The sequence below is a fragment of the Podarcis cretensis genome (assembly GCF_951804945.1).
Source record: "Podarcis cretensis genome assembly, chromosome: 8".
NCBI classification, from domain to species: Eukaryota; Metazoa; Chordata; class Lepidosauria; order Squamata; family Lacertidae; genus Podarcis; species Podarcis cretensis.
This window is the reverse complement of record NC_137177.1, coordinates 89,494,405-89,518,845: the sequence shown is the minus strand read 5'-3', so window position 1 is coordinate 89,518,845 and position 24,441 is coordinate 89,494,405. Positions and strand designations below refer to the sequence as shown.

The window sequence follows — 24,441 nt, the reverse complement described above, 5'->3', positions numbered from 1 at the left end:
TCTATTTGGCGCAACCGAATGACGTCGGAGCGCCTGGGAGGCCCCAGTTGGCCCTGAATCGGCCTAGCTGCCCTGGCGGCTTCCTCGGAGCGCCGCCGGGAGGGAGCCGGGCCTGGTCCCCGCCATGAGCAAGAGGAAGGCGCCGCAGGAGAACCCCAACGAGGGCATCACCGACTTCCTGAGCGGTGCGTGGCCGGGCGGGGGGCGGGCGGGGGTCCCTTCTCGGGGGAAGAAGGCCTCGCCCCTCCCTGCCGGGGGGGCCCCATAAGGGGAGGGGGGCCAGGGCGGCGGGCGGCGTCCCGAACAAAATGAAGTGAAAAGTACATGAAAAGTATAATATATCGCCATGTATGCAAAACTACAATTTCGTATACGCTTGCCTAGTATATAGGTGTATGTGTTACAAATTATCTAAAATACATATATGGTTATACAGTGGTACCTCGGGTTACGGACGCTTCAGGTTACAGACTCCGCCAACACAGAAATAGTACCTCGGGTTAAGAACTTTGCTTCAGGGTGAGAACAGAAATCACGTGGCCGCAGCAAGAGGCCCCCATTAGCTAAAGTGGTGCTTCAGGTTAAGAACAGTTTCAGGTTAAGAACGGACCTCCAGAACGAATTAAGTACTTAACCCTGAGGTATCACTGAAAGTACTTTAGTGTAGTATAGAAATGTTGTTGTTATTATGATTATGATTATTTGCAGAATATTGATAGGTATCTTTTCAAAATGAGAGCAAGAGCATCAGGTGATGCCAAGCACAATCCTTGTTGCACTTTCTAGTGCATTTCATAAGAAAAAAATTGGTGTGCTGCAAACAAATTTTTATTCTGAAAGTTTCAGAACCACTCCTCTGGGCTTTTGGAAGCTGCAGGGCAGAGCTGCTTTCGCCTGGCAAGCCCCACCTCCTCTCCTGGCTAAGTAGTTATTAAAGGCAAGTCATCAAGAGAAACCAGCAGAAAAGGCAGAAGAAATGGCAGAAGTGGTCAAGGACAGAACAGGCTGCATGGGGGGGGGGGGTTCATGTAGAAAGAGGGTGCAAGGTGCTGAATTATTCCACTTATTTTGCCATTAGGACTGTTACTATTTATTAAATTTGTACACTGTTCTTAATCCGATGATCACAGGGTAATTCACAACATAAAGATATAAAATTAGAATACATAATAAAATGAAAACAAGTATAAAAACAAACCATTAACACATGCCCACATGGGAACAGGTTCACAGCTGTCTTCATTGTGAGACCTGTACCCTGGAGACCAGCTTTCACCAACCTGATGCCCTCCAGATGTTTTGGACTGCAACTCCCATCAGTCCTGGCCAGCTGGGCTGATGGGAGTTGTAGCCCAAAACATCTGGAGGGCATCAGGTTGGCAAAGGCTGGTGTAGACCATAAATCCAATCATAGAATCATAGAATCATAGAGTTGGAAGAGACCACAAGGGCCATCGAGTCCAACCCCCTGCCAAGCAGGAAACACCATCAGAGCACTCCTGACATATGGTTGTCAAGCCTCTGCTTAAAGACCTCCAAAGAAGGAGACTCCACCACACTCCTGGGCAGCAAATTCCACTGTCAAACAGCTCTTACTGTCAGGAAGTTCTTCCTAATGTTTAGGTGGAATCTTCTTTCTTGTAGTTTGGAACCATTGCTCCGTGTCCGCTTCTCTGGAGCAGCAGAAAACAGCCTTTCTCCCTCCTCTACGTGACATCCTTTTATATATTTGAACATGGCTATCATATCACCCCTTAACCTCCTCTTCTCCAGGCTAAACATGCCCAGCTCCCTTAGCCGTTCTTCATAAGGCATCGTTTCCAGGCCTTTGACCATTTTGGTTGCCCTCCTCTGGACACGTTCCAGTTTGTCAGTGTCCTTCTTGAACTGTGGTGCCCAGAACTGGACACAGTACTCCAGGTGAGGTCTGACTAGAGCAGAATACAGTGGCACTATTACTTCCCTTGATCTAGATGCAATACTCCTATTGATGCAGCCCAGAATTGCATTGGCTTTTTTAGCTGCCGCGTCACACTGTTGGCTCATGTCAAGTTTGTGGTCAACCAAGACTCCTAGATCCTTTTCACATGTACTGCTCTCAAGCCAGGTGTCACCCATCTTGTATTTGTGCCTCTCATTTTTTTTGCCCAAGTGCAATACTTTACATTTCTCCCTATTAAAATTCATCTTGTTTGTTTTGGCCCAGTTCTCTAATCCCAGTTCTCTAATCCAGTTCATCAGCCTCTTTTTCACAGCAGCTAGTCAAATGTCTGGAGTGTCCACAAGCTTCCTCTTGAACTGGATTACATGAGCTCCAGTCCACAGATGTTGATGCCATCATAAAACCTCTTAAGCCTTTCAAGTGTGGCTGGGCTCCTCCCAGGGGTGGGATCCTTGTTGGACTCCCAACTCGCATCAGCCTCAGCCAGCATGGCCGATACTAAAGAATGATGTAAGTTGCCCAGCAGATCTGCACCATCCTATTGCATTTTAAGAACTGGGAACTGTAGTTTGGCAAGGAAGCTGGGAATTGTAACTCTGTGAGGAGGACCGTACAGTCCCCGATATTCTTTGGGGAAAGTCACATGCATTGGATGTGTGGTGTGGCTCTGCAAGCTGTCCAGTATAGTCACATGCAACAGGGAAAATTGTATCCTCACTTTTTATTCTTGGTCTGGCCTCAGTGTTTATGCTTAATTTTCTGCTTTTTATTTGCTATGCCCGTCCCTATATCTATAGATCTTTCTATGTTTTCAGTGTAGATGGGCACAATCCAATGCAAATAGAGCACCCTCTTTTCATGCATTTCAGTTGAAGTAGAGTTGAGCAGTCACTTATCTCTGTCATTTAAATGATTGGCACTGAATCATACTGAGCTTGACCTGAGCTGGGCCCTATTTTTATTTATTTATTATTTAAAAAGCATATACCACTATATCATATCAAAGTGGTTTACAGTGATATCTGTATATAATAAAAGCATGTAAAAATTTAGAATCTGAGATCATTAACAAGCTACAGTTGTACCTTGGAAGTCAAATGGAATCCATTCTGGAAGTCCGTTCGATTTCCAAAATGTTTGAAAACCAAATTGCGGCCTCTGATTAGCTGCAGGAAGCTCCTGCAGCCAATCAGAAGCCGCGGAAGCCCAGTCAGATGTTCAGGTTCCAAAAGAACGTTCACAAACTGGAACAATCACTTCTGGGTTTGCAGCATTCAGGAGCCAAAACATCCGAGTTCCAGGGCGTTTGGGATCCAAGGTACTACTTTTATGAAAATATATATTTTCTAAATTGCCTGCATAAGCTTGGCAGCTTGGAAAAGTTTTCAACAGACATTCATTTTTTTTTATAATAATTTTTATTAATTTTCCACACAAATAATAAAGAACAATATAAAACAGTATAACTTCAAGCTCATCGGTTCATACCCTTTTTTCTTTGACTTCCCCATACCTCCCCATCCCTGCATCCTTATTTAATAATTCTTTAGCAACCCTTAGGTCCATTGTCTTAATTCCCTTTCATCAAAAGTTTCTTAAGTTTTTTATTTACTGCTGCAATTCTTTACTTCTTACCCCCTGACATCTTAACATTCCTCAATTTTGCAATTATTTTTAAGATATATTTTGAATTTCTTCCAGTCCTCTTCCACTGTCTCTTTCCCTTGGTCCCGGATTCTGCCCGTCATCTCGGCCAGTCCCATAAAGTCAATCACCTTTGTTTGCCATTCTTCCAGAGTAGGTAATTCTTGCATCTTCCAATACTTTGCCAGTAGAATTCTTGCTGCTGTAGTGGCATACATAAAGAAAATCCTATCCTTCCTTGACACCACTTGGCCCACCATGCCCAAGAGGAAAGCCTCTGGTTTCTTAGGAAAAGTCCACTTAAGGACCTTCTTAATTTCATTATAGATCATTTCCCAGAAAGCTTTAACCTTTGGGCAGGTCCACCAGAGGTGGTAGAAAGTGCCTTCAGTCTCATTACATTTCCAACACTTATTGCTAGGCAAATGATATATTTTTGCAAGCTTGACTGGGGTCATGTACCACCGGTAAATCATTTTCATAATATTTTCCTTTAAGGCATTACATGCAGTAAATTTAATACCGGTGGTCCATAACTGTTCCCAGTCAGCAAACATGATATCATGACCGATATCTTGTGCCCATTTAATCATAGCTGATTTCACCATTTCATCCTGTGTATTCCATTTTAACAGCAAGTTATACATTTTTGATAAGTTCTTAGTATTGGGTTCCAGCAATTCTATTTCTAATTTTGACTTCTCTTTCTGAAATCCTATTTTCCTGTCCTGTTTGAACGTCTCATTTATCTGATGGTAGTGCAACCAATCTCGAACCATAGGCTTTAGTTTCTCATAACTCTGAAGTTTCACCCTTTCGCCATCATATTCTAAAATCTCATGATATTTTGGCCATTTAGAATCCATATTAAGCTTTTTTACTTCCCTAGCTTCCATTGGTGACACCCACCTAGGGGTTTTACTTTCCAACAAATCTTTATATCTAATCCAAACGTTATACAATGCTTTCCTTACAATATGGTTTTTAAAACTTTTATACACCTTTACCTTGTCGTACCATAAGTATGCATGCCAGCCAAAACTATTGTCATACCCTTCCAGATCCAAAATGTCAGCGTTCTCAAGAAGTAGCCAGTGTTTCAACCAGCAGAAAGCTGCTGATTCATAATAAAGTCTTAAGTCCGGCAGGGCAAACCCCCCTCTATCCTTTGCGTCAGTTAAAATCTTAAATTTAATTCTGGGCTTTTTGCCCTGCCAGACAAATTTTGATATGTCTTTCTGCCACTTCTTGAAACAGTCCATCTTGTCCACAATCTGCAACGTCTGGAATAAGAACAACATTCTAGGCAATACATTCATCTTAATAGTAGCGATTCGGCCTAACAAGGAGAGTTTCAACCTTGACCATATTTCCAGGAAAAGTTTTCAACAGACATTCAAAGGTTGATGAATCTCCCAATTTATGCGATTTTTGTTCACAATTAACTAGAATATTTTTTTCAGAACTGGCCAACTATGAGAGGAATGTGAACAGGGCCATTCACAAGTACAATGCATACAGGTAAGATCTCTGCTATCATCTGATCTGCCTTGGCTTGGAAACCCACCGATTCTTTGGCAAAGCAGTTTTACAGAGGGCTTCGAAATAAGGACATTTCATAGCATGTGGGTTTGGTTTCTTGCAATGGTGGTACTTTGACACCCCACCTCAGATTTTGACACTGTTTCACAGCAAATCCCCATCAGCGTCCCCCCCCCCTCAAAATATGGCTGAGTCTCCAGGAATAAGTGCAAAACAGAGACAGCATCTTAGGAGAACTTAGTCTTACCTCTTGAGATAAAGTAAAGGAACATCTTTACTTTTGCAAAATACAAACCCTGTGCAGAAGTGGAAATATAATGTTCTTTATTTCAATATTAGGTGTGCTTTTTAAAGTGAGAATTGAGTGGATGGAGTGACAGTGGGTGTTAGGAGTCTGTTGAATGATTTTCTTTGTGTGGGTTGTGGGTTTAGTTTTATGTAGTGTGAATGGTTTTGGTAATTATGTGGGTTCTTTAATAACAATAATGATATACTGTACAGTGGTGCCTCGCAAGACGAAATTAATCCGTTCTGTGAGGCTCTTTGTATAGCGGTTTTTTTGTCTTGCAAAGCAAGCCCATTGACAGCAGATTAGCGCTATTAGCGGTTTAGCGGCTTTTAGCGATCAGCTGTTAAGCGGCTTATCAGCGGATCAGCTGATAAGCGGCTTAGCGGCTTAGGAAAAGGGGGGGAAAGGGGAAAAAAACCCGCAGGAACTCGCAAGACATTTTCGTCTTGCGAAGCAAGCCCATAGGGAAATTTGTTTTGCGAAGCGCCTCCAAAACGGAAAACCCTTTCGTCTAGCGGGTTTTCCGTCTTGCGAGGCGTTCGTCTTGTGGGGCACCACTGTAATTACAATGTGTTATTTGCATTACGGTATATTTTGATGTTTTGTATATGATTTATTTTTCTACATTTTAAGAGATATTTAATTATGTTACCAACAATGTGGAATCAGTAGTAGTAGCGGCAGTAATAGTTGTTGGGTTTGCATGTCTAATTTATATCATATTTTTATACTCAATCCTTTTCGTTGGGATTTGTAAACTGCTTAGATATTTCTGTTGGAATATGAAGTGGCCTATAAAGAAAAAAAATAATCTGTTTGCCAGCAGACCATGACACTTGGCCCAGTACAGGATTGCACTGGAGCAGAGTAGGGAGATCTGCAAAGTGAGTGGCCTGGATGTATACAGTTACTGTCTGCCAGCTCTCTGAGGAGAGAGATCCTATATTTGAACTTCTGTCTTCTGCTTCTTCTCTATAATTGATTGTAATTTCTGGAAGGGTGTTGCTTTTTAGTGGAACTGCAATGGGGATCTCATGCTGTGTGCCAATTTTGGGGGGGCCAAAATATGACTGTAGATTTTTCATTGCTGCATACAGAAAGGCAGCCTCTGTGATATCGAAATATCCAAGCAAGATCAAAAGTGGAGCTGAAGCAAAGAAGCTGGTAAGTCCCTTAAGAACAGGCAGGTCCCCATTGCTTTTGTGAATAATTCAGAATTGATAAAATTCATCTTCAGATTCTGTATATGTTTACAAATTTTACCACAAATATATTCAAATTTATGGCTTGAAATCTGCCAAAGTAAAAATAAAAACACAATGAGAAAAAAGAATGGGGATTTGTGCTGTGTCTTAGCTTATTATTTTATTATAACAATTAATATGCAAAATTGGTTGTTGTTTAGTTGTTGATGCTAACTTCCAATTTACTTGGAACATTGTTTAAACATTTGGTTGATTGAAATAAACTGTTGTAAAAGTAAAGGGACCCCTGACCATTAGGTCCGGTCGCGGATGACTCTGGGGTTGCAGCGCTCATCTCACTTTATTGGCCGAGGGAGCCAGCATACAGCTTCCGGGTCATGTGGCCAGCATGACTAAGCTGCTTCTGGTGAACCACAGCAGCGCACGGAAATGCTGTTTACCTTCCCGCCGGAGCAGTACCTATTTATCTACTTGCACTTTGACGTGCTTTTGAACTGCTAGGTTGGCAGGAGAAACTGTTGTAGAATTGTCATTTATTGAATTGCTATATTGTGTTTTGAAGCTTATCGGGAGCAGACCATAGTAGTAATGCTGTTTTGATGTACATTATTGTTCCTGTATTGCTGCTCTTGTCTTGTGAGCTGCTTTGGGCATGTTCATGTGTGAAAGTAGCACGTTCTAAAGGAGCTGTGCAACTTAAAAACAAAACCAATGTTCTTGCGCTGCTTCTGATCATCTCAGTGGGGCTAGCACAGAAGAACCTCCTGGTGGATTCTGCACTTTGATTGGCTTTGCTGACCGGGGGACAATGGGAATGCAAGTCCCAGGCAGGTGGAGGACTCGTCCTCCATGTTGTTATGGCGAATGCTTTATTCTTTACAACATTGTTTTATGTGCTTCACTCTCTTGCTCGCTGTTGTAAGTTAAGTTCCTGTGTAGCTCTCCCATTTTTTCATTTTTCTTTTCTTTTTTAAAGGATGGAGTTGGAGCTAAAATTGCAGAAAAGATTGATGAATTTTTATCTACTGGAAAACTACGAAAGCTGGAAAAGGTAACTAATTGGATTCTTATAACTCTGTTTTGTACAAGTGGTATCATATTTCACTCCAAAAGTACGTATATGCAAAGTATGAGTATACATATGTGTCAGAGCTGCCTCCAGGTCCCAGCTCACAGAGGACCAACGCTAGGCTGTAGTTATGTACAAAAGTCTTTATTGAGGTGCAGTTTCCATTTTAAAGCCGCAGCGCGCAGCTCTACGTCTCGACCTTAGACCGGCGAAGTCCCGTCTGAGTCTCCGCCCCTTCCACACCAGTTTAACACTCTCGCTTTGCTCCACCTCTTCCTAAGTTCCTTTCTCCTCTGGGCCCTCCTGCCCGCTAGGGTTTCATCCTTTCTGGACTCCTCTGACGCTGACCCTGATGATTCTTCCCCCTCCTTCCGGCGGGCTTTAGGACCAGGTTCCCTATCCGGGCTACCTTCTGTGCCGCTCGCCTGTACATTTGAACTTGGCGCGCGCGCCCAGCCTGCAACTTTCCTCTTGACCGTTCCCTCGCTCTCCGATGGAGGCGTGGCCAACCCTGACTCATCTTCTCTCGCTGGTGGTGCATATGTGGACTCTGATACCTGGGACTCCCCCCCCCCCCCACTACGCTCTGGTGGGGAAGCTGGTCCTGATTTCCAACTGCTGCTCTGGGAGTCCCTGCTGGCCCCTTGCTTCTGGGGTGCCCCCCTTGGGTCCCCCCTTGCCCTGCCCATCGGCGCCCCCTTCTGTGAATCTTCCGATTCGCTGGAGAGGCTCACGGAATCTATCGGGCTGCTGTCATCTTCTCCTACGCTGCCCTCGGATTGCTCCCCCTCGCTCTCCATCTCCTCTCCTCCCTGCGCTCCCGCTGAGTCCCTGACAATATGCAACTTAGTTGGCCTTCTATATTGTTTCTAAATTTCCTACCCACAACATTTATACACCATTTGATTGTAATAAAACCACAAAGAGGTTTACTAAAAGAGCGTGGAGTGTCATTTTGGGTTTTTTAATGGGGTGAATAGTTTTCCTAACGCTTGCGTACACTACCTTGAAATCTCTAGAAGAAAGGCAGTTAAGAAACATTTATTTAATGAATAAAAATAAACTTCCTGTGGGTGGTGTCCCATGCCTGCAGACTGCCTGGCAGACTTTCCCTGCCCTACCTGGAGATACCCAGGACAGAACCTGATTCATTCTGCACACAGAGCATCTGCTCTACTGATACTACTTGGTCAGATCTGTCCCCCATGCTGCACCTTAATGATTCCCAAACTCTGTCAAGAACAGCTACCTCTCCTGGTATGCCCTGCAGAGGACCTTAATGACAACACTTTGGAGGTCCCAAGTCGCACGGTGGTTAGATTGGTCTCAACTAGGGTCAGGGCCTTTTCAGCACTGGCCCCGACTTGGTGGAATGCTCTGTCAAAAAGGACTAGGGCCCTGTGGGACTTGACATCTTTCTGCAGGGCCTGCAAGATGGAGCTGTTCCGCCTGGCCTTTGGTTTGGACTCAGTCTGACCCTTATGTTTCCCTCGCCTTATGGTTGTGATCTATGGGCTCCTTTTAAAATGAGGCTGTATTTTAAATTATATTTTAAATTGGTTTTTCCCCCTTTTTATTATGTTTTTATTGTAATTTTACTGGTGTTAGCCGCCCTGAGCCCGGCTCTGGGCGGGGTATAAATAAAATTTATTATTATTATTATTATTATTATTATTATTATTATTATTATTATTATTATTATCATCATCATCATCATTATCTCATGTGAAGCTGAATGCTGAAAGATTCAGGACAGATCAAAGAAAGTCCTTCTTCACGTAGCACATAGTTACACTGTGGAACTCGTTCCTACAGGGGGCAGTGATGGCCACCAACTTGGATGGTTTTAAAAGACGATTACACATATTCATGGAGGAGAAGGCTATCCATGGCTTCTAGCTACAGTAGCTAAACTCTACAACCACAGTTGGAGGCAGCAATGTTTCTGAATGCCAGTTGCTGTAAACCACAGGATGGAAGAGGACTCTTGTGCTCGAATCCTGCCTGCAGGTTCCCACAGGCATCTGGTTGGCCACTGTGAAAACAGGGTGCTGGACTAGATTGGTCATTGGTCTGATCCAGCAAGCTCTTTGTGAAAGCTGAAAATCTTCCCCTGCTGCTTCTGTCTCCGCTGCCTCCTGTGCACCCGCACATCCCATCATCACATAGCTGGGAGGAGACAAAGGCAGGTATTGCTTTGGCTGAGTGAACCAAGCAATGTCTCACTCAGGCTTCACAGAAACCATTTCCCTGCCATAATCTGCCTAGCTGTTTCATTTCTGCAGTTGGAAACAGCCCGTTCTTTTTCTCCTTCTAGATCCGACAGGATGATACGAGCTCGTCTATCAATTTCCTGACCAGAGTCAGCGGTATAGGGTAAATGTGTGTGCATTTTTAAAATCAAGGGTAGAAATGAGCTTTGAAACCGGGTTTCTTGAATGCATTTGATCTCAAATTTGAGGAGATTTAAATTCACTTTCTGGTGCTGCTATTGACAGTGTCCCAGTTTCATAATCCAGCTTTCCCCAGTTTGGTGCCCTCCAGATATTTTTGGATCCTCAATCAGCTGTTATTTCCTCCCCGTTGGAAGGCTTTGACATTCTCTGCCTCTGCCGTCCAAGATTCTGCTCTTTTTGTCATTTTAATTCTAAAACTCTTCCACTCTTTGCCCTGGGTCAGCAATCTGTCCCATGGCAGACACATCCTCATGGAGTGAAATTTTGCATGAGATGTTATGCTGGAGATTCTCTTCAAACTTCAAAGCAAACCTTGTTGCTTTGTAGGCCTGCGGCTGCCAGGAAGTTTGTGGACGAAGGAATTAAAACTCTGGAAGGTGAGTCCGCTGTGGCTGTCTCTCTGAGTTTGAGGGAACAAGCTGCTTATCTGCTAGGCCAACATGCCTCCATCTTTGGAAATGCCTAGACAGGACTAGGGGGACTCTTCAACTATAGCTCTCCTGCCCTATCCATCTCCCCCCTCATCCAATACTCCCTCCCAATACCATCACCCTCTCCAATAGACCAGCCCAGGGATCAAGATCAGTGGAGGAGGCCCTCCTTTCTGTTCTGCCACCTTCAGGGGTTTGAGGGATGGCAGCTGATGAGAGGGCGTAGCAATAGCAGCAAGGATGTGAAACTCCCTCCCCCGAAGGAGCATCTGGCACCATCACTTGGCAGCTATCAGTTGCTGAAGGTGCACCTCTTTACCCCTATCTGTTGAAAAGTGAAGGATTTCTTTTGGTGTCCTTTGGTGTTTGGTATGTGAATTACTGTTTTGGGGTGATGGGTGGGGTGTTGCTGGGTTTTTATAATAATAATAATAATAATAATAATTTATTATTTATACCCCGCCCATCTGGCTGAGTTTCCCCAGCCACTCTGGGCGGCTCCCAATCAGTGTTAAAAACACTGTTATATGTTCTAACCTGCCATTTCATATCTGGCCTGAGGAAACTGAAGTGAGTTTCCTCCTCCCGTTACACCGTGTTCCCTCTCCCTGCCCCCACCAATGGCTTCCTCATGTTTAGGATGGTCTTTGCCATCTGAAGTATAACCAGAAGCTGCTCTGACAAAGGTCCTTCTCTTTTGCCTTCCAGAAATGCATAAAACTTTACTGTTCAGGACAGCTTTGGACTGACAGGTTGAATTTTTTTCCCTCTGGCTGAATTGATTTAGATCAACTGGATGGTTTTTCTTTGTTTCTATAACTGATGATTGGTTTAATTTGTTTACTTAATTTTGGAGAACATTTATTCTTTCTAAAGCTAATGCAAGTAACTATTTGTATTTCAGGGGCTATTACATTTTGAGGGAGAAACCAAATTGGGTCTGTAGTAATCAGGCTTGTGACCCACTTCTCCCTTTTGTCTGTCTCCTTGGGATCACAACCCAGAGATCCCAGATTGTCGATATATCCAGTGCCAAGAAAGTTGTGCCAAACATTTCCTCCTCTCTTGAGGGGTGCTTCTAGACTGCACAGGCCTGCATGAGGAGATGCCTCCATGTGCCCTTTGCATCATAAGAGTACTTTTTCATAACCAACTTTAAAGAATAAAACAACAACACAGTACAATATAAATAGCAAGAGCAACACAACAAATCCACTTTTGAAAAAGATTGGACTTCTGTAGTCAAAAAAGTGATGGGAAAATACAGTGATTTGTTCAGGAGAGCAACCATTTGACAGTGATGGCATATAGCCTCTGTGCAAGTTTTGTGAGAGCAAATCCGGACAGTCGCTCAATAAATGCTTCATCTGGAAGAGATACTCATTTAATAACATGCTTAACTGATTTCATTACTCTGCTCCTTCTAGATCTAAGAAAAAATGAGCACAAATTGAACCATCATCAGCGAATTGGATTGAAGTAAGACCTGCATATTTTCTTCCTCTAAAGCAGGGGTGTCAAACTCAAATTCATCGGGGGCCACATCAGCAGTTTGGTCACCCTCAAAGGGCCGGTTGTATCTGTAGGACTATGTGTCCACTCTTTATTATCATAAATTATTGTCACTGCATTCAATTATTACTGTTTTTTGTAATAATGTAAGTTATAACTAGCTCTGAAAGCAGAAACATAGTCAGAATAATGGCAAGTAGATATTCAAATGTACAATTATTGTACAATTTATTGAAAAATGATTTTTGGTAACAGACAGTAATTTTATTGAATAAGGCATACTTCCATCTAGTCTAATTCATTGCCATTACACATTGCACTGTACATACATTTTCCTCCAAAGCAGCCGAGCTACAGTCCTATTGATAATAATCAACATCTTATTTAAAGTATGCTGCACCTAATATCTAGGAGGGCAATGGGGAGATAAACCAGTGAACTTTTCACATGCTTACACATATGTACAGTAAATAGAATTGTGGCTAAACTGTTTACACCAAATGTTAGCTAGTACATAGATTTCAACCCTTTCTTGTATTTTTGTGGAGGACAAAAGTTCTTTACATATGTATCCACTCTGTGTGCATGTAAGTTTACAACTACAGCAAATACGATTTTAAAAGGTGGGGGACACACACACACACACACACACACACACACACGGTATATGCTGGGCAATTTTACAACCTCTCCTCCCTGGGACCAAGAAGATCAAAATAAAAACAATATGGAGAGACTTAAAACATGCCCGATTAGCCTGGAGACCTGCCTTTCAGGAAGGTACTGTAAACAAGCGAAGGAGCAGGAAGGAATCGGGCGGGAGGAAACTTTAGGAGACAATCATCTACTAAAACCAGTCGTCGCCAGCAAGGAAAAGACGAAATATCATGGAGATCAGGAGGCAGCACCTTTCCGCCTTCCAGCTCCGGTCCCCGCCGCCCCCCAAGACTCACCTGTCGGGAGCCAGCTGAGGCCGAGAAAGAGCCCTAGGTGTTGCCATCGCCAGCTCCAGGCCATGGCGCCGTCTCCTCCGCCCACCGGCCGGATCCCTCTGCGCAAACAAACCTCACCCTCTACTCCTAATATTAGCTCCTCTGGAGCAATGCGGTCGTCCCACCAATAAAACAAAATGGGTATTAGAAAATGGAGAGCTGTGGACGGGCACTCATTTGGCAACCACATAAGAGGAATATTTCCCTGCTCCTCCTGGAAGATCTCCGCAGAGGAAATTCAACAGGTGCTGCCTTTTTCCCTCACTGTAGCCACACCGGCAGATTTTCTGCTCGGCACACAGAAAACCTACCAGAAAAATGTTGGCAGGCATTGTAACAATTAAAAGTTAGCAAGGAAGGCTCCCCCCCCACACACACACCTCCAGGAAGGAAGACCCTTTTGCCCGGTTAATGCGGTTATTAAAGGCGCGATCCTCATTATTTTAAATGAAGCGGGCACACTTGGGAGGCAGCCCATTGAACTCAATAGGACTCCCCGATTTCACACGCACGGAGAGAAACCGATGTTACTCATTATATACATTTGCAAGTGGCAATGACTAAAGTAAATAAATATTTCCTTCCCCCTGGAATTCCTTAAATATTTGTAGCTTTGTCTCCATTGTGCACAGCAGCGTATATTATTATATTAGGGTAATCGGAGGGGGAAGGGGAGAAAAACGAGCAAGCTGCTCATCGACGTTACTTCTTACTATGCTGCTGCTGCTGCTGCGCAGGCACTCTTAGCCGAAGCAGGTTTTGAACTCAACTTCCCAGGGATCTTGGCGCACCTTTCATTCGGTTGCTTAGCAACCGGCGTACACCTGCCATGGAGCCGAAGGGGGAGCAGGAGGCGAAAGACGCAAAAGGTACCCCCATTCCCACCCCTCTCCATTTCCCGCCTTCAGCCATTGCCCAGACTTGCCACCACGGGGTTCCCCTCGAAAATACCCCTTGCTCTCAGTAACGTTGGCAACACTCCAACACTCCGGCAGCGGCTACACGGGCCACATGACGAGTTCTGGCGGGCCGGATTTGGCCCGCGGGCCTTGTGTTTGACAACCGTGCTCTAAAGGTTCAGTTATGGACATTTATACAGTGGTGCCTCACAAGACAAAATTAATCCATTCCGCGAGTCTCTTCGTCTTACGGTTTTTTCGTCTTGCGAAGCACGGCTATTAGCGGATTAGCGCTATTAGCGGCTTAGCGGCTTAGAAAAAGGGGGGGGAGGAAAAAACTCGCAAGGACTCGCAAGATGTTTCGTCTTGCGAAGCAAGCCCATGGGGAAATTCGTTTTGCGAAGCACCTCAAAAGACGGAAAACTCTTTCGTCTAGCGAATTTTTCGTCTTGCGAGGCATTCGTCTTGCGGGGCACCACTGTAGTTATTTGATGGCACACTTGCATAGAGCTTTTTTAATATAATACATTCAGAAGCAACACCATGGCAGATTTTTCATTTGTTGCCAAATGTTAATCTCTAAGCAAGTTTTAGCTACCTTTGTTCAGCAGTCTGTGGTGTTGGTCAGGGTCTGACTTGCCCTCCGTGGTTTCTTGATTGAAATTCTGTGATACTGAATTACTTGCAAAATGGGCCATTAGTAGTGAAACATTCATTGTATGGGCAGTAGTGCTGCTGACCAATTCAATGATGTGTTTGTTTTATTTGTTTTGTGGTAAGTGAATCATAAATTAAATGAAATATCCCAAAGTTATTAATAAAAAAGCAACAATAGAAACACATAAAAACAATTTCAAAATTCAATGCAGATACAGACAGAGATAAAAACCTCCCTTTAAAAGGCTTGTTGAAAAAGGAAGGTTTATAACAAAGTCATGCTGAGAAGCAGCATTCATGTATCACTGATATTTTTTGCTGTGCATATTGCTTGGCCTGTGTCAGAAGTGTTCTGTTTTAAACAATAGCTTTGGCATATTATATCTATCAGATGATAGAAGGTTTTGTTCAATACTCATTCTAAAGCTGACACAATATTGGTATTAGTCACTTGCTGCATGAAGATTCTAAGCACAATAATCTCAGAGAACAATGCATTACCAGTAAGAACCATACAAAAATCCATATAACACATCCTGTAAAACAGCAGTAAAAAAACTTGGGCAGCAAAGCAGAACATATGCGAATTAGTACTTGAATTACATCTGAATTTGCACTGCGTAACTGGGAGAGATTTATAAGAGTCGGTGGATTTAAATTTCAAAAGAACTTGAAAATTGGTGTGCCCAGGAACACAGTCACTGCTGCTTCCTTATCCTCATTTATTTTGCATGTGCAGGTACTTTGAAGACTTTGAGAAAAGAATTCCTCGGAAAGAGATGTTAGAGATGCAGGTGAGAAAAGCACCCATCTTCCTCATTGGGGGAAAAGGCAAGGAGGGATCTGTGGAAGAAAGATCAAATTACTTGATCTCTTTTTGTTCCAAACAGGAAATTGTTTTGAGCGAGGTAAAGAAAGTGGACCCCACGTATATTGCTACAGTGTGTGGCAGTTTCCGTCGAGGTGAGTCTCTGTTAGTTGCTGTGGGGAATTGTGTCCTCTCTGGCACAGTTCTGAGGTTTCTGTAATGCTTGACTGGGGTAAAGGACATGGAACCTTGTTCTGTATATTTGTCTTTAAAAACTTTGTTAATTTTATTTGTGTTTTCTTGGTGACTTCTACACTGCTTAGTATTTATTAGTCTGGGGGGTGGAAATCTATCATGCTTGAGATCCCAACATTAGTTATGTCACTTAACTGAGGCAGACGTGGAACTTGTAAAACTTGCAGAAATAAAAAATAAATAAATAAGGTGCTAGTAGCACCTTATTGTCAGGTCTGGTCGTTGTCCTCTTCAGATCACCACATAAACGCTTCTTGTCTTTTATAACTTTTTATTGCATATTAACAAAACAATCTTATAAACAGTTCTTAAATATTATTCCTCAGAGTCACTTCTTTCAGATACCTTCTGAGCTCTGCTTCTCCGTGACCAGCCACCCTCAAAATGGTGAACGCGCCCTTCCCTTCACTTTCCCACTCTTTTTCCTACCCTCCTGGCTAGAGCTGGCTTGTATCTCCCCTCCTCCCAATCTGAGCTAGAACTGAACCCTTGCCTTTCCTGGGAACAGCCGGTCCCTCCCTGTTCTCTTCTATTAGATTCACTGCTCCCCTCCCCCCCCCTTGGGGAATGCTTTCTCCCTCTGAGAAACTGGAAACTTCTAACTCTTCCCTGACACTTATAGACCAACTAAGTTTGTTCTGGTATAAGCTTTTGTGTGCATGCACACTTCTTCAGATACCTGTGCACACGAAAGCTTATACCAGAACAAACTTGGTTGGTCTATAAGGTGCTACTAGACAATTTTTTACTTTTTATTTTTATTTCAACTGCATCAGACCAACACGGCTACCTACCTGAATTGCAGATCTAACTAAACCTTGCAGACCACAGCAGAGCTGAAGGGTAGAAGTGAGGAAATAAAAACAAAGTTTCTAGGTTTGGCTGGAAAGCAAGGATTCTTATTTTCTTATACTCTGGTTTTGACAGGTGCAGAATCAAGTGGGGATATGGATATTCTTTTGACCCATCCAAACTTCACTTCAGAATCCTCCAAACAGGTGCTTTCTGCAGTCTATTGCATTAAAAAAAACCACTCAGAAGATATATGAGTTTGGATTACAGACTTCATAAAAAAGCAGCAAATACTGGTGTGCAAACATAATACTCCATGACTTGCATCTGCACAGGCAGAGCATGGTGAGGCAGGACAGATCCCAAGTCTGCCCTGCAGTAATATTTCTTCCCAATCCCTAATACAAGGGGTAACCAACAGATGTGCCATCCAGATTTTGTTGGACTCCAGCTCCCAAGCACAGTCAGTGTTCATAGGTGATGGGAGTTGTTCACAACAGTGGAGGGCGCCATGTTGGTTACTGCTGCCTAACACAGTCATAAGGCAACCAGAATCCCCAGTTTTAGCAAGAACAATTTTCTTCTGTGCCTCAAATCTTGCCCTATACAGAGAGGGAAAGCAAGCTGCTGCAGCTGCCTCCAAAAACAAGTAGAGTCACCAGAGCAGGCAACAGACAGATCTGCTCCATTGTGGACACCTTCCACTGGGAAGACCTGCTACATAAAAGTCTGTGAAACAAGTTTCTCATTTTGTGCCTAAGAACTTTCTAGTGGTTGTGATTCAGAGGAGGCTGTCCTTAGTCTTTCCACCTCAGGCAGTAAAATGACTTTCCCTTGTCCCTGTTCTCTATTTAGTAATTTGAAAATATTTTTAGACTGCTTAGCACCTATCAATCTTAAAGGGAAAAAAGGCATAGCCTGCCAACAGTCAAGATAAAACAGCATAAAATGCATTTCAGACTTCACATTGACCAATGAGATGCAACATAGTGCATAACTAACAACTGATCTAGGAAGGTTTGAGTGAAAAGTCGTAGTAAGCGCCAGAAACAAGATGGCCTGCACTAGGCCTTATTTCAAGGCAAAAGAGTGTTCAACAGGGCAGAGGCTCTAAGTTGCTGCTGCTCTTCCCAAGAGAATAGCCTCCCAGCAGCCCTCAAATATTCTTGCAGGAGGAGAAACAGTTTCTAGACTCCTGCTGATGGCAACTTTGTGAGGCATTGAATAAACATTACAAGTGTGTTTTGTTATCTACTCAATGATGACAAATATTATTCCTTCTGAAGCCAAAGCTTTTGCATCAAGTGGTCGAGCAACTGGAAAACATCCACTTCATTACAGATACGCTTTCGAAGGGAGACACCAAGTTCATGGTGAGTGTTTTTATTCCGCATGTCTTGAAAGATGCTCAAACCTGCAGGAGGAGAAGACAGAGAATCCCAAGTAATTGAGTTCTTGCCTCCTTTCTTTAGTCCTTGACAATTGGAATGCCAATTTATGAGCCATGAGAAATTAAGAGAGCCCAGACTTCCCTCTTCTTTGAAATGCTAGCAAGTTTTAAAATTCCAAGTCGGTATTGAAGTCAAGGAAACCCCCTTTCATGTTTGACCTCGGGCGGAAGTGCATTTCCCTAAAATGTTCCTATGAAATTCAGCTGTGTGGAGTTGCAGGGCAAGACTTTTTGGCTGCAGAAAATCTCAGGTTTTTTGTTTCAGTAACAGATTCTTTGTCAGGATGCAGATACTTAATCCCCCTTTGATGTGGGTTTTGCCACAAAGAACAAAGTGAAAGCATCATTTATTTGGAGAGAGACCATCAAGTGTTCTCCTGCTCCGGATGTGTGCTATCAAGTTTCACATCCAGTTTAGGTGTGTCTCCGCAGGCCTCAGATATCTTGTTCTCAACGTCTTAATTGTGAGTGGTGCTAAAATGGCTGCATTTAGACTGAGCCCTCGGTCCTAAATCTTGACCAAGAAAATGCATGTTCTGTGATGGGTGTGGAACCCCCCTTTTTTAAAAAAACTTATCTTTGCAAACTCTTGTTTCGACTGACATGCTGTTCCATACCTATTATTTTTATGGGTACATGTCTGAGAGAAACCTAGCTGGCCCTGCAGGGCACAAAAATTGCGATCCTGCGGTTGCTGCCTGTACCTGTCCAAATGGATCTCTGGAACAAGCAGCCCTGCAGCCTGCTTTTGTAAGCAGTTTCTCCCAACCACCCCAGAGATCCTCAGTGCTCCTGAGGCCAGTCCAGATCCCAGCATTCGTGAACATTTTCAGAAAATCACCGTTTGGTTCTTTTGAAGCCAAAGAATTGCTGAACTGAAGAGTGTAGGTTTACCTGCAAAATAAAACTACAATCCCAGCCTATTGGAAGGGATTTGTCTGGGAGGAAATTCTGCTCTGGGGGAAGCTGCTCCACAAGCTGTTTAGCTTTTACACTGAGTCTCTGTCATATGACACCAGGTATGGGGTACACTGGGGGCAGCATGCTTGATCAAAGGTGTTGGGCTCTAAGGGTGCCTAATGATTTTTGGTGTTTTCCTTGCTTTGCATATATATGTGTGTATGTATGTACGTTTTCTTTCTTTAACTTATAGGGAGTGTGTCAGCTCCCAAGCAAAGATGAGGAAACTGCTTACCCTTACAGGAGGATTGATATCAGGTAAATCTCAAGGAGGACAGGGGGTTGGTAACTGCACTGGTATGCTAGATGGAATAAATAGTAATACAGAGAGAGAGAGAGAGAGTGTCATGCATTGGAAGTAAAACAGAATCCGTTCCTGAAGTCTGTTTGACTTCCAAAACGTTCAGAAACAAAAGGGGGGCTTTGATTGGCTGCAGAAAGCTCCTGCAGCCAATCAGAAGCCGTGGAAGCCCCCCGTTGGACGTTCAGGTTCCAAAGAAAGTTCACAAACCGGAACAGTCACTTCCAGGTTTGCGGCGTTGGGGAGCCAAGACATCCGAGTACCAAGGTGTTCGGAATCCAAGGTACGACTACACACACACAGCCCATCTGACTGAGTTACCCCAGACACAGTGGGCAGCTTCCAACAAATTAAAACACAATGAAACATCAAACATTAAAAACTTCCCTATACAGGGCTGTCTTCTCAAAGTCAGATAGTTGTTTATTTCCTTGACATCTGATAGAAGGGCGTTCCAGAGAGTGGGCGCAACTACCGAGAAGGCCCTCTGCCTGATTCCCTGTAACCTCACTTCCCCAGTCACCAGTCTGGCAGCCGTGTTCTAGATTAGTTGTAGTTTCTGAGTCACCTTCAAAGGTAGCATTGCAGTAGTCCAAGCAGGAGACAGTGCACAGGCAGGCAGGGTCTCAAGTCGGTGTACCAGATGGAGCTGGTAGACAGTTGCCCTGGACACAGAATTGACCTGCGCCTTCATGGACAGCTGTGAGTCCAGAATGACTCTCAGGCTGTGCACCTGGTCATTTAGGAACATGGTTACACAGGACCAAGGTGTTCCCTCACACCTGCCTGCCCCCTGTCCCCCAGAAGCAGTACTTCTGTCTTGTTGGAATGCAACCTCAATCCGTTAACCGCCATCTACCCTCCAATCGCCTCTAGACACCCACACAGGACCCACCACAGCCTTCATTGGTTCTGATTTAAACAAGAGGTTAGAGCTGGGTATCATCCTCATATTGGTGAACACCCAGCCCAAACCCCATGATGATCTCTCCCCGCAGTTTAAAAAGCATGGGGGAGAGGACAGAGCCCTGAGGCACCCCACAAGTGTGTCCCCACAGGTCTGATCACAGCTACTTTCTGGACACAACCCAGGAGTAAGGAGTGGAACCACTGCATAACTGTGCCCCCAACTCCCAGCCCTCCAATACAGTCCAGGATGATATTGTGGTCGATGGTCTCAAAAGCCGTTGAGAGATCCAGCAGGACCAGGAAACAAATTTCACCTCTGTCCGTAGCCCACCAGAGATAATCAACCAGTGTGACCAGGGCAGATTTAGTCCCATGATGAGGACTGAACCCAGTTGGAAGGGGGTCAAATAGTCTGCACCCTTCAGGTGTGTCTGTAGTGGTTCCAGTACCACCCGCTCAATCATTCACTACCCCACAAAGACTGGCTTGCTTTTATGAGCCCGGATGGGCAAGGATCAAGGAGACACTTGTCTTAGCAGCCTGTCCACTTCCTTGGTGGTAGCAGATTGAATCTGATCCCATACAACTTGACTAGACAGCTGTGGCCCTCTCCAGCCCTGGCCCTGCTACCACACTGCAGTCTACCTCTTTCCAAATCTGAGCGATTTTATCTGCAAAGCCAGGGAGAGAGGCACATGGGCACTCTGCAGGCCACTGCCAGCCTGAGCCGGGGAAAGAGAAACATAGCCATTTTAATATTGGCAAAGCAAAAGATTCATTTTAGGTAGTGCCCATGGTTTAAAACACAGCAACAATAGAAGGTGAATGAGACTGCTTTATCATGGTCAGAGACAATCTTCCATCAGAGAATAAAGATGACTTCATCAGAGAATACCATAAGAGAATTTAGGTGGTACAAATTCCTCCACGTTTAGAATCCCACTCTTGAATGGCTAAATTCAATATTCTCTAAGCTGTAAAGTGGTTTAGACAGTGATGTTGGCAGTCATGGCCATCAGATATTAGTTGCATTGCTGGTGCTTTCTTGAAGGGTGGCAAAGCTTGACAACATGCTGCCCCCATTCTGCACATGACAGAGAGCCGTTCAATGCCAGTGAATGTTGGAAGATTCAGGGCAAATAAAAGAGTTGTCCACGCAGCACATAAACTATGGAACTGGCTGCCACAAGAGGCAGTGATGGCCACCAATCTAGACAGCTTTAAAAGAGGATTGGACAAGTTCATGAAGAACAAGGCTATCAAGAGTTACTAGCCAGGATGGCTGTGACCTTCCTCCCCTGGGAATCTCAAGTGAGGAGAGTCTCTTGTGCTCAGGTCCTGCTTCCAGACTTCCCATTGGGGCATTTGGGTGGCCACTGTGAGAACGGCATGGGCACCCTTTGATCTGACCCAGCAGGCTCTTCTTAGGTTCTTATTGTGCTTCCCCTCTTGGTTCTGCTCTACAGGTTGATTCCCAGGGATCAGTATTACTGTGGAGTTCTGTACTTCACTGGAAGCGACATATTCAATAAGAACATGAGAACCCATGCTCTGGAAATGGGCTTCACCCTCAATGAATACACAATCCGGCCCTTGGGGATCACTGGTGAGTGCTCATATCTCCTCTTTTAGGGGATGGATTTGAGACTGTCTGTGTTTCTTTGTCTCGACTGCAACCGTGCCATAAATCTTGGCTTCTGGTTCCATTGTCTGCTTCCTGGAAATGAACATCTAGCTCTCTTGGCTGAAAAGAGATAGTGAAGAAAAATGGTGGGTAGGGACAGGGTAATGTTTCTAGTGTCCAGAAGAAGGGTCTTGCTCACTTCCCTGGGTTGCCGGTCCTTCTAGGTGAAGGTTGTTAGCAGCAGGGCTTCCAAACTGGTCTGTGGCTCACCAGTGGCCCACCAGCTTTATCCTGGTGGTCTGAAGATGTCTCTGGGTTTGTGATTGAAGGCAGGAGATGGCACATTTGTTGCATTAAATATCCAAAATTATTTTTAATTGTGTTTCTGTTGCTTCTTCTCTTACATACTGCATATGATTATATTACAATTTGATTCCTATGGAATACAATATATAAGAAATAAAAGAATCCCTAAAGTAACAGGTAAAAATGTTATAGCATCTAGCACGGCCCACTCCAGTTGCTGCAACAGGCAGAAAAATCCCCAAGTGGGGCAGCAAGATCATCAACAATTTTCAGGTGGTCCATTGGTGGGGATGGGTTTGGGGAACCACTGGTCTACGCCAGCCTTGCCAACGTGTGTGCCCTCCAGTGCATGTTGGCCCACAATACCCATCATACCTGGCCATTGGCCATGCTGTCTGGGGCTGCTGGGAATTGTAGTCCAAAAATCTAGCAGGCAGAAGCTTGGGGAAAGCTGGCCTGGACTGAGTGGCAATAGCTTTCCAGGTTTTCATGCCTAAGCCTTTCCCAGTTCTGACTGCGGATGCGGCCAGGGATTTTTCATCTGGAACTCTGCATCCAAAGCCCATGCTCTGCCTCCGAGCTATGACCCCTCCCTTTGTTGTTTGTATCCTGTCTCCCCCTCCATGACACCCACCCACACCCTGGTCCTCACTTTTTGCATTCTGGAGTGTTACCCTCTAACAGAGCTGGTTCCACTACCTGCTGGTCTGTTGCTGATTCTGCTTTTGCAAAATAGCATTTGTGTCCACAAGAAATGCAATTCATTTTCTATACTGTTCACATAATACTGATTTTATAACTCTGGAGGGTGTGGAGTGGAGTGCTTTGCCATAAACCTGCCTTCCTACCAGTGGACTTAACTCACACATCCCCATTTGCACTGTGTGTGTTTTCAGGAGTTGCTGGGGAACCCCTCCTTGTCAACAGTGAGAAGGACATCTTTGACTACATCCAGTGGAAGTATCGCGAGCCAAAGGAGCGGAGTGAATAACTGCTCTCCCAATCCCAGGCGCTTTGAAAAGCTAATTTCTTAGGTTGAGGTGGTGGCAATCTAGCCTGAGACTGTAATTTATTGCTTAATCCTGTTGGGGAAGTGAGTGTGTTGTTCGTTTTTAAATGTCTTTGGAACTTTACAGTAGTGTGTGCTGAATTAAAACGCTAGCTGGTGTATATTGGCTGTGACTTACCTTCTTTCTGCAAAGCTACAGATTCCCCAGATCTGGCTTAAGAGATGTATTTTGACCCAAGTGAAAAGGTTAGGCTTTCACATAGCAGTCTGAGGTCTGCTACACAACACAGAGCTGCAGCACTAATTAGCAGTTCAACTTCAAAAAATTTAATTAGAGGAGCAAGTAAGGGCTTGGGAACTGAAGCCCAGCGCTGTGACTCAGCATTCAAGTACAAACACAGACACTTGTTGACTGACTGGAGGGCAGGTGGTAGTTCAGAGGTAAAGACTTGCATCTAGCCCTAAGTACTCAGTTTCAGTTGTGCATACACAGAGAATCAGAATCCTTGAATGAACTCTACCCTTCTCACGCCATTCACCTTGCAAGTGCTCCAGGATACATACTGTCTTATGGCCTCTACCTCTCTTTCAAGTGGGGTGTGAAAAAGCATTGTCCACAAAGTCAACTCGTATTTCATTCAATTCACTGGAACAATCTAATTGAGACCATATTTTGCCCATACTGCATTTTCAAAATGACCCAAGTCAGTGGATTCAAATGACAAGGAAGGAGATTCCAACTAAACACTAGGAGGAACTTTCCAACAGTAAGAGCTGTTTGACAGTGGAATGGAATACCTTGGAAGGTGGTGGAGGTTTTTTCCTTGGAGGTTTTTAAACAGAGGTTGGGTGGCCATCTGCCAGGGATTCTTCAGCTGTAGTTTCTTCATTGCAGTGGTTTGGACTAGATGACCCTTGAGAGTACCTTCCAATCTACAACTCTGTGATTCTGTAGGCTTGCCAGATGCATATGCCTGGCAGCAGCTGCTCCTGGGTGGGGACCACATGACCCTCCTGCTGTTGCTGGACTGCAGTTTGCATCCTCTGCTCCTTGGCTGTGCTGACTGCGGCTGATGGGAGGTGTAGTCCAGCAACATGTTTCCCAACTTTGCCCTACTTGATGGACCTCCTGGGCAGCTCTTAACTACTTCCTTGCTCTGGCGTCCACCCTGAGCATCAGAATGGTGCTTTCCAGTGCCACACACGGCTTGCTCTGTGCCACCTAAGCCAGCCCATTGCCAGGGCTGAAGGAAGTTTCAGTTGGTGTCCACATGTGGAAGTTCTGCCAACTAAATGCCTGGGTCAGAACTGCCCCTTTGACTTGACAGAGATATATACTTCTTTTTTCTTTTCTAATTATTTTTCTCTCATGACAAATAACAAATCAAC

At 44.3% G+C, this 24,441-nt stretch overlaps 1 protein-coding gene across 1 annotated transcript; it reads left to right on the top strand.

Moving 5' to 3' along the window:
* The first annotated feature begins 28 nt into the window (after positions 1 to 28).
* Positions 29 to 23,213, top strand: POLB (DNA polymerase beta). Its single transcript, XM_079987586.1, has 14 exons — positions 29 to 185; positions 5,050 to 5,107; positions 6,515 to 6,581; positions 7,599 to 7,673; positions 10,009 to 10,067; positions 10,475 to 10,524; positions 12,006 to 12,057; positions 15,378 to 15,432; positions 15,529 to 15,601; positions 16,629 to 16,699; positions 17,780 to 17,866; positions 19,097 to 19,161; positions 21,580 to 21,719; positions 22,940 to 23,213. The coding sequence occupies exons 1-14, from the start codon at positions 125 to 127 to the stop codon at positions 23,032 to 23,034; spliced, it is 1,008 nt and encodes a 335-aa protein (XP_079843712.1). The 5' UTR covers positions 29 to 124; the 3' UTR covers positions 23,035 to 23,213.
* Positions 23,214 to 24,441: the final 1,228 nt, after the last annotated feature.